Source organism: Seriola dumerili, unplaced genomic scaffold (assembly GCF_002260705.1).
Source record: "Seriola dumerili isolate Sdu_G_001 unplaced genomic scaffold, Sdu_1.0 BDQW01000081.1, whole genome shotgun sequence".
Classification (NCBI taxonomy): domain Eukaryota; kingdom Metazoa; phylum Chordata; class Actinopteri; order Carangiformes; family Carangidae; genus Seriola; species Seriola dumerili.
In genome coordinates, this window is record NW_019174336.1 from 1,825,137 (window position 1) to 1,836,515 (window position 11,379).

Sequence of the window (11,379 nt, forward strand, 5' to 3'; positions counted from 1 at the left end):
GTGGTGAGGACAAAACTCCCATAATCCCACACGATTTCATGATGTCACTCAATGCCGTCTCAAACCCTAAAAGCAGAAGTTACAGACTGTCTGTTTACTTAAGGCATCCAGCAAAAATGAAAACATGGTTCTAGCTTCAGTAGATATGAACAATATTAATAAAATAGATAAACAAATAAATCATGCTGCCATTATTTTGACACATATTACGAAATGAGTCATGATTTTAGAGGGAATGGTCATTTTCATTTTCACTGGAAAAAATATAAAAATGGTGATTTTTGTTTCATTATGTCTGTAGAATATGATTTGTAGGCCGGGGCGTCTCTGCAGCAACACATTTTAGCTTTATTTAAAAAACTGCAGCTCCTGTGATTTGCTTATTGCACTTGGCCATAGTGCAATTTCAATAATGTATTTCAATTCACTCAACCCTATTCTCAAGTGTCTCAGACAAAACAAGCAATTTAAAAGACAAAATCTTTGGGTCTGAACATTTTTAAGATATTTTTCTAATATTTCATGGAGAAAAAGATCAAATGATGAACATCAGATCCATCATTATGAAGAGAACAGTTAGTTGCAGTAAAGAGGAAACAGGGACTTGTGGTCAGCCCACAACTGTGATAATGCAGCTGTTCACAGATCAGCTGTATTCCCACATTTAGTCACTAATATAAAACACTGTGCTAACATGTTGCAGCTCTCACAGGGGCGGTGTAGTGAGGCTGTAGTGAGGGTGGGAGGGTCATACTCTGCGTAAGGCCCAATAAAAGCTGGCGCCGGCCCTGCGCCACACAAACATGTCTTGACACCTGAGATTCACGTCAAGTGTCGCAGAGAGACACACATCTGCGCCTGACCGACGAACCGTAAACACATCAGCCATGTCCGTGAATCACGGCGCATCTGTCCGCACACACACAGCGTCATGTCACGACAGCAGCTCCGTGTGACACGGCGGTTATTACACCCCTGATGAAGCCCAGAGCCGGGCCTGCTGCCGCCGATGTGAGCATCAGCGCTGCGGCTACAGTCACAGTATGCTAACGCCTCTGTGGTGCCTACCTCTCCTCCAGGCAGAGTCTCCCGCTGCTGCTGCTGCTGCTGCTGCTGCTGCTGCTGCTGCTCTCTGAATACAGACGACAGTATGAGTCCACATTAAATCCAGTCCAGCCGCGGTGGGTGATTAAGCCCGAACGGTGTTTTCCAAGGAGCGTCCAGGGGGGGTTACTCCTCCTTTGAGCCGAACATGAAGCCAAGGTCGTAACGTCTGGTCCGCGGGATCCACAAACCGCGCGGGATACATTAGACGAAATCATACAATCATGGCAGTGACGTGCCAGACCATCTCCAGCAGAGAAAAGAAATGAAATGAATAAATACCGACAGCAGGAAGTGACAGGTAGGCGCACTTATCTTGACGGCCAGGTGTACTGCCTAATCATCCGCTCGGCTCCGCACAGCGCTCCCGCCTCTCATGGCAACCAGCCAATCAGAGAGCGACTGTAAACTAGCGTCCTTCAGACGCAGGTGCATCTGTGATGCCTTCACGAGCTGCCTGTGGGCTCGTTTCTCCCTGGTATGGAGAAGGTTTGACTGTGTCACAACAAACATCTGATCCTCAAACTGCAAAATCCTGCAGAGATCCCCGCTGCGTATTTAGTCATTCAGTTTAAAGTAGGAAGCATAAACACACATCTTACACATGCATAAAGAAAAAATTCTCCTCCTGAGGCTAGATCAAAACAATGTGCACTGGATTCAGGCCTAGTGACTGATCCTATTGTAATAATTTTGTAGAGAATAATAACCTTTGATAAAGTAAGGCTCCATGAGGTCTTACAAGGTTAATGTTTTTAGTCTTGTTACAGAGAAAATCCACTTTGACTTTAAACTGACTTCCTGGTGCATTCAAGGATCAATTGATTTATAGATGTTATTCATTAAATTAAAATACAGACCATAACTGTGCATACAGGACAAAAATTCATCAGGATATGGATATAAAGTCACATGACTTATATCCACTGTTGTCCTGATGTGTAGGCTGAGAGGCAAGAAAAGGGAGTGACATGTGCATGTTACCTATATCCTATCTTACATTAATATACCTAACAACAACAACATCAAAATTATACAGTAATACAAATAATAAAAACATCCACAAGGTCAAACACCAGCCTCACTATGTTAACTCACTCAACATCCATTTTTTCAGTTGTTTTTTAAAGCAACTGCTGTTCTTCACAGATGTGATTGAATATGCATTAGTCATATCAATATAAGGTATGTGAAGTTGAATGTGTGTACACCCATGTGCTATTATGAGCTCAGTAAAAATAACAAAAATAATAATATACAGTATATGTGACTCACAAGTGAAGGAGCTACGCAAGAAAATGCCTTTTCTCTAAGTCAATATTATACTTTTACGGTCGTTGTTGCAACACACATGCACTGGTGACAGTAAAAGTAGTGACATCTAGTGTTGAACAGAGGACTGGAAGTCATGTTCATTTTTACAGTGAATAATGTGTAACTCTCCAAAGCATTTCTGTTTAGACGTGTGCTTGGATTAGATCAAATACATTTAGATCAACAGCCTTGACACTAAATAAATCACTTATAAAAAGAAAGTGATAATAATGTCTTTATTGTGCTTTATTACACGTGTCACCTTTTCTCTGATACATGTATCAACCACTCCTAATCAATGACATGGAGAACAGGATGGGAGCCAGACTTCAGCAGGACCTCCTTCCATATTGTAGATTCCCCTGGTTTACAGTTGCCATGTGCTGTTTCACGTGTGCTCCTGTGCACCTTCTGGTGGCCTCAGCGAGTGTCCACAGTGACTGTGCATGGTGAAGAGGTCACAGGCTAACCTGAGAGGACAGTGTGAAGGACATTCATTGCGTTTGTGCAGCTCACCATCTACAGCCTTTCATTTCTGCAAATGAACAATTTCTCCTACGACACAAAATAATCCAAAGTGAGAGATGGTGAGAACAGGATGTTGGAAAGATGCACTACAGAGGCAAAATATGTGATTTTTGAGGTAAATTTGTTTGAGGATGTGCAAGAGGTTTTCTGAAAGAGCAGACCTGCAGTGGTACTGGGGGTAAATTTGGGTTCCAGTACCCAGGTCTTATAATATATCTATGGTGTTTACCTCTTTGTTCTTTCATCCATTAATGTCTATGTTCCAAATACATGAAATAAACCGGATTGGACCTGAGTTGGCTTTATGGATCAGACAACTTAAAAAATGAATATAATCTTGTGTCACTTCCTCACTGTAGGAGCCATTTTTTGTGTCTGTTTATTGCTGTTTATAGTTTACGTCAGGCCATATCACAGGTGGTAGTGGTAGATGGTAATGGCAGGTGGAGTCTATATGTGACACAGGTGCAACAGACCAGTTAATCAGGCGTGGGTGACGGGGAGATTGCATGGTTTTTACCGCTCATTCTCCAGGCACAGGAAAGCTAAGGCCAGCCATCACATCATATTTTACCTTTGCAATAGAAAAGTACTGTTAACTGAACTTCATATACCAGTACATACTGCCTGGACATCCATTCTTGAAGCGCGTCAGACCAAGGTCTTCTCCCACACCCAGCTGGGTGGCTAAAATCAGGTCAGGATAGTCACTACACTCAGTATGTGGGCCTTCTTCAAAACAGTCAGGTCTACTGAGAGAAATCAGGAAAAACCCTAACAATACAGACCAGAGCTCCGTGATCCAGACTGTGCTTTAAAACACAGCAGTAAAACATTTATTCATGTATAATACGAGGAATATAATCCACATGTTTTTTGTTTTTTTTAAATGTACACAAAAATGAAAGTCAGTCAGAACCTTTTTCTGTCTCATTAAAGATAAACAGATTTTCATCAGTTTACTTAAATATGTCTCCTCAAACCAGTTCACTAGTGTACAGTTTATCAGAGAAGAGTAAAAATATAACAAAGTGCAAAACAAAGATCACACAAGAGGAAAGGAGTGCAAATTGTAGTTTAATTAGTAGTGGCACAACATCAAATAATAAACTGTTCATAATTCCTCCTCCCATAAAGACTTTACACCTTAGTCAAATAAACTTTCTGTCCATGTGTTTTTTACTATAAAAAAACACATAAAGTATTCCAAGAATAAACTGAACAAAATTACAAGCAGTCAATTTTCTTAGCTCATAACAGTCATTACATCAGATATAATCAGGTACGTTGCATAGTAATAACAACAGTCAACAACATGAGTGACACGTCCATTAGCAGCTGTACACAAAAACTATACACTCACACAGTATGGAAGCCAAAAGTGTTCAATAATAAATAAATAATGAATTAATACAATGAACAGTCTTATGAATAAACTGTAAATATTGAAGTGAGGCAGTAATTTGTAAAATAATTTTATGAATCATTAAAATTTAACTAATTATTATAAAATGTTATTTTATAATAGCAGTTTTGTAGGATTTTTATGTTTAATGATAAAATGTTATTTTAAAATTACATTTTCAGTCTGGTTTTAATTCATATCACTTTAGATTTCTGTGGTCGCTCTAGCTGACAGGAGCTAGCTAACACTGCTAACATGGGCTCTTCACTTTCAAGCTGAACTAGCTAATATCGTTAGCCAGCTAGGTAGATAGCATTAACTTGTTCAGCTAAGGTCTTAAAGCGAATGAGGTTTAGTTACTGTATCTGTGCACTGTGCTCAGTCACAGCAATATCTTATTCAGAATTACTTTGCGTTGTTGTCACTGTAGATAACAGGAGCTAACAGGCTAAATCTGGTAGCAGTTATTGAGCTTGCTAGCTTTAAACCACTTTCATGAAAAATTATTATGAAATAAAACTAGACAGCAAATAAAAGTGTAATTGGTAAAAAAGAAAATACCATTATAAAAAAACAGATGTTTTAAAAAATTATATTTTAAAATAAAAACATCTCAAATAATGTCTTAATATGATTGTCTATTTCATGTATTTTTTATTTATTTGATTCTAGCTACACTGCTAAAACTGGCTCTTCACTTTAAAGCTGCATGACCTAGCTACTGTAGTTAGCCAGCCAGGTAGGTAGCTTTAGCATTAGCAGCCTTGATCAGCTAAGGCTTAAAGCTAATGAGGTTAAGTAATTGTGTCTGTGTACTGTGCTCAGTTACAGCAACAGTGCCTTGATTCAGAATTACATTGACACTGCTGTTGCTGTAGCTAACAGGACCTAACTAGCTAAATCTAGTAGCAGACGTTGAGCTTGTTAGCTTAAGCAGCCAGTGGAACATGATAACACCACTGTCATGAAAAGTGACTTTAAGAAATAAGACTATACAGAGATTAAAGGATAATTGGTTAAAAAAAAATACCATTATAAAATAAAAACAAATAATATCTAAAATAATTTATTCATATGATCCATGTATTTTTCATATATTTAATAATGAACACTTTGCATCTCCATAAGACAGTAGTTACAGGTCAGTTACAGTGAAAACTACATGTGTGCACACGTAACAAATGGGGGTAGGGTATTAATTCAATCCTTAAGAACGGGGATAAACTCAGTTCTTGTGTGAACCACACATGTGATCATTTCATCTTTCATCCTTATTGCCTTAAAGGCAACTGGATGGGCTGTTTTAGTCTTGCATGTTTTGTTACTATTTCAAGAAATTTCATCAGCTGTACTGACTTGTGCCGAGTCCCACAAGTTTAAACCTGAATCTTCTGAAATCATCAGCGTCACATCATGTGATGTCAGGAAGGCATGTTCAGTAGCTGGTAAGTGATGTTGCAGGAATGTTTGTTCTAGTTGGCCATCAGTGGCCTCCTCTTTCAAACTATTTTGTTCCATTGCTCTCTGGATGGAGGAAGACAATTATGTATTTTTGATCTAACTGAATCGAGCTGTAAGACCATCATGTCAACTGATATGTTGACATGTTTGCATTAGACCTAAACTGGGAAGCTGGCCAATATTAGCTTATTACCAGAATATCTATACATTGGTGTATTGAGTCTTTGTTCCATTTCCGGTTTGTTCTGTCTTAACTTCTGTTTGCTATTGCTAAAGAACCATCTTCTGTTAGGTCCTCCACCACTTCTCAGTTTATAGTTTATAAAACCTGAGAACACAGAACATCTTTGAGGAACTCACGTGACCATACATCACCACATTCACCACAGATATCAAATTAAAAACACCATCTTTGGTTCAAACTACCCTACAGCTTACAACTAGTTCAGCTAGCTTACTGTGTGTGTTGTAGGAGCAAAGTTACATTGATATTTCTGTGATGAAAAAATTCAAGCCCTCTGGTACCTAACATCAGTGTGATGATGCAGGTTAGTAAGTTATTAACTATCACTCAACCAGCTGACTTTGCTTGAATTAAAACATATTTTCACCGAACTATGTCATAAATTACATACATTTTATTTAGAATTTTTAATAATTAGCTTTTTACGCAATAAAGTCCATGTAAAACTGGACTGTGTCTCACAGTATAACTAAGCAGATGAGTCTCCACTGTGACTGTTTTGAATGAAGAACTACTGTGTTAGCACAAAACTTGAATTAAGCTACGATGAGCCATGTGAGCTATGTTAAAAGTCTGGTTTGTTTACAATTCTGCTGGTAACTGTGGTGGTTTGTTCACTTCCCGCACAGTTCTGTCCATTCAAGTTGGTATAAGCAGCTTGTGCCATTTTGTTTGCTAAATTGAAATGGTGCGCACCTACGTTTCAAATATACATTCAGTACATTCAGTCTATTGATGTTTAAGGCCAAACATGTACACATGTACATTTTCTACCTCAAAACATTAGCAAAACCTTTTTTGAATGTTTTCAAACCTGCACTATTTACATTGCTGTTTTACTGGATCATTGCTATAAATAATAATAATCTTAATAATGATAAAAAATGTGGCTCATAGGGGAGCAGCAATTCACCAGTATAGCTGGGAGCTAAACCATCAAGTGCCTAAAATGAAATCCGTAACATCTCAACTCTTAAACTGACTGCTAATCAGCAGAGAGAGGCTGTGTGTTGGTATAACAGTGGCTCTCAAACTGGCATTCCCCCATTAGAGGCTGAAAAAGTTCACAACCCCATCCCACTATTTTTTTTTATCAATCATTAACAATGATAGGGGAAGCAACTAATAAATAGGATCCATGTGGAATTTTAGTAAAAAAAAAAAAAAAAAAAGATTAGCACGACAGCATCAGTAAACTCAGCAGTTTGAGAACCACTGTTATAACAACATACAAACATTTTTAATAGTGATTACACACTGAATAACACACTAAAGAGATTTGTCATTGATCATGGTATTTGCTGAAGGTTATCACAATCTAGTGCTAACACGGTGAAGGCATATCTACTGTATCACCAGTTTATAACCAGATCTCCAATACAATAGACATTTTGACCTGTCAAACAGGTTTAACAGCTCCATTTACATGTGCCAATTCCCTGGTAGTGTGGCTTTAACAGCCATCAGTGTTTGTCGTTACACCTCCCCTTTTTCCTTCAGTGACCAGGCAAAATTCCTAAAACCCAACAATAAATCCTTTCTTTGAGAAGTGTGTAACTATCAACTTGAGAAACTTTGTTAGAGGTTTTTGTTTACACCTGATCATGTGTCCACAGTTTGTTCTTACTGTTGTATAGCAGCAATTTCCATGTTTCAAATAAAATTGACTCACCATTAGCACATATGAAAGGTACAAAGAAATGTAATGCAGTCTACCACAACACCACTAACTACAACCTGAAAAATTAGCTTAGAGTTGACAAAGACCAAATGTTATACAGGATTTATTAAAACATTTGTCTGGAATATGTGGTCAGTCATTGCATCTCAGTAACTGTTGGATGTAAATACTGTTTTCAGAAGTCATGGTCTGCCCTCAGCAGACTTTTTCTTTTGAACTTATGGACATGATTAGGACTTTTGGTTTACTTCCTGTTTTATATTGAAGTAGGTTTCCTTGTGTGTCCACTGCTGTTTTACTTCTCTTCGTCGTTGTCCTGTTTCCCTCTTTAATAATTGCCCTGCCCATATGTTTTACCTGTTTTCAATTACCTTTGTCTCCCCGATTGTGTAAACAGGCTTTAACTGAATCTGCTCGGTTGTTTGAATACATGTAAAGAGGTTGCCTGAATTTCTGATTCATAATAATTTTCCATGATACCACGAAGCACCATACACGGCAGCTGACATAACTTCCTGGTACCATTTGCAGTTTGGCCTTTTCAAAGTACACTCAGTTGTCAGTTTCAGTGAAATGCAGTGTCCTTCTACAATGTGCATTTATCCCAGCAACCTACTTCCTTTCAGCTAGATGCCCTACTGAAAGGTAAACAGAAGCACTGGCGTGAAAGACTTCTGAAGGAGATTACCTCCATCATATATTTCATGGGTCAGGGCATGGCCTTAGATGGCAATGACCAACGAACAGCAAACTGTACAAATTACTGGAATTACAGGTTCAGGATTGTCCTGAAATTTACCAGTGGTTAGCTGACAGAAACTACATTAGCATGACATTATCATTGAACTGATTCATTTCTCGTTCAGTATTATGCCAAGTGATTTCGCCTATTCGCGAGGGGTTCTATGCAATATTAGCAGACGAGACCAGAGACATTTCCAATAAAGAACAGCTGGAGGTTCTATTCCGCTGGGTTGATGACAGCTACATCCCTCATGAGGATTTCATTGGTTTATTTGAATTACCCCAGAGTGACACTTCCACCATTCTCACTGCACTGAAGGACATCCTCATCTGCTGCAACATTTTGCCCAGTATGTGCCGGCGACAGGCATACGATGGGGCTACAAATATGTCTGGTCATTTGAATGGACTTGCAGCAAGCTTTAAACGGGACAATCCTGCTGCCATTTACTGTATGTCCATTGCTTTGCGCATTGTCTTAATTTATGTTTGCAAGAAAAAGTGCAAAGTCATCAGAGATGCGCTAGACTTTGTGCAAGATGTGCTGCAGGTTGTAAAGCAGTCCCCTAAACAATACCAAAAAATTCCAAATCTTAAAAAATGAAATGGCCCCAGGCAGTTATAACCTGCATACTCTCTACCCAGCACGATGGATGGTGAAATCTGTCCTTGACAATTGCACCGTACTTTCCTCTCTGATGACTGAAATAATCATACAGTGATCTCAGAAGGAAAGCTGGGGGAATTTTGGCAGTCCTTGAGAAATTCAACAGGTTATTTGGCCTGCACCTAGCATTGATGTGTTTCTCTCCCACTGAACAGCTGTCGAGGACCTTACAGACCGTAAATATATCTAACAGAAGCCCCCATGTTGCCCAGGCAACAGAAACACCATGAGCCCAACGGATCATTACTGGAGATTTTACTTTGAAGTTCTGGACCTGCTTGATGGCGAATTGGAGCGGCGTTTTGAGCAGAGAGACCTGCATGTGGCAGCTGGCCTGGAGCGCCAGGTTGTATCTGCAGCAGAAACACTGACTGTCAGTTTCCCATCTTCCATAGTGGCACTCTATGAGAGGGATTTTGACTTTGACAATCTACGCACACAACTTGAAATGTTGCCAGATGCAATTCACACCTCAGGGTGTGAAGTAACAGTATCATCAGTAGCATCAGCACTGAATGCAACTCCTGTGATGAAAGAGCTCTATTGCCAGAGGTGCACAAGTTGTTGAAGCTGTTCTACACCATCCCTATATCAACTGTCAGTGCTGAGAGGCTCCTCCCTCCGTCGTTTAAAAACATATCTGAGGTCAACCATGACCCAAAAAAAAATAAATGGGGGGGGGTCAAACGCAGAACCTTGTGGAACTCCATGACTAACTTTTGTGTGCATAGAAGAGTCATTATTAACATGAACAAACTGTGAACAAACAATCACATTACTGATTTGCTACAGCTTTTACTAGTAATGCTGTGTTCTAGTTGCTGGTGGGGGTCAAAAACTAAGTACTGATCAGTGTTAGTGTCTCCTGTGTAAACCTGATGTTCCTGTTTGATCTCTGAAGGCTCGTTCCTCATAGATTTTGATTTTAAGCCAGCTGTTATCCACATACAAGATGTGAGTAAAGGAGACTCGGGTGAGTCCAGTGTCAGGTGACTTTTGGGGCATGGTTTAACACATGGGACTCTCCGCCAGTCAGTTGAACTGATACAGCCTCTTAACTGAGAAGCAGAAAGTCTTGATCCAAAACAGGAAGTCCAGTTGCCTTTGATTTTACATTTGTAGACATCCCTCAATCATTCAAATCAGATCATTTCTGTATTAGATTCCAAACAGTTCAGTCTCATTATTGTATTCAGTGACACAAAAAGTGACACGAGGTTACGATTATAACAATTCTGGATAAAAACTGTGTCAAAACTCTAGAATAAAACCTCAACCGTGCTAATATTAAACAGTAGGTATAGAAACGTTTCCATTTTCAACTTTGATATGATGAAGCAAGCTTTGTGCAAACATCACGTGAAAAAGCTAATTAATCCATGCTTTGTAGTGACAAAATAATGAAAAGCAAAATACATTTGAGCACTGATTATGCTGTTTATGCTGTGCTAATAAATAAAATGTTCATAATATTAAATATTCATCAGGCAAAGCCAAACTTAAGTACATTCAGTAACTGTTACCTTCTGGGAATAGAATTGCGATTCCTGTTGAAAAGAAATTAGCTGAGCTCAGACTTTGTGAGATTAAGATTTGTTAGAAATAAAGAAGAGAGAAGAGGAAACCTGATGATTGCCTGACTTCACTCCACCTGCTTCATATCCTCTGTTTATGTGCAAACATCAGACTGATCAACATCCACAACAAACAAGTCCTCTCTCACACTCAGGAAAAGTTTAGTTTTATCACTCATCGTCCTCAGCTTCTTTTCTTTCAAAGCAGCAGTGAGATGCAGACACACACTCACACTGAGAACCAGCAGCACAGAGTGAGGGGACCAACCTCAGCATCAACAGACGTCGCCGGGTCACTGTGTGATGTTGTTGCTTGCTCTCAGTGAGGAGAGAGCAGCTGGAGGAGATGGTGGTGGTGGGGGGACGGGGGGTGAGGGGGGAGTGGGTTGTTGGCCTCAGGGTGGGTCAGGGGTCAGAGTGGTGAGCTGAATCCTTCTGTGGGGACATGGACAGGATGCTCTCTGCCTCTTCATACAGCTGAGAAAGAGACAGGCAGTTATCAGCACACGTGTTTACAGTTGTGTAAAAGTCATGGTGGTTAATCTGTGTGACTACATTTCATGTAGTGAGGTTTGTGTCAGCTGCTGAAATGTCAGTTCAAACAGCTGCAGCCCACTGAACATTAAGTAGAAGTTAGAAATTAAAAGAAAAAGTAAA

At 39.5% G+C, this 11,379-nt stretch overlaps 1 protein-coding gene across 1 annotated transcript in view; it reads right to left on the minus strand.

The window, feature by feature from the left end:
* Window positions 1-11,127: 11,127 nt before the first annotated feature.
* LOC111221094 (rapamycin-insensitive companion of mTOR-like) overlaps window positions 11,128-11,379 on the minus strand; it is a 31,919-nt gene continuing 31,667 nt past the window's right edge. Inside the window, exon 38 of the mRNA XM_022744425.1 lies at window positions 11,128-11,199. Coding sequence (XP_022600146.1) covers window positions 11,128-11,199 — 72 coding nt within the window. The remainder of the gene's footprint in view (window positions 11,200-11,379) is intronic.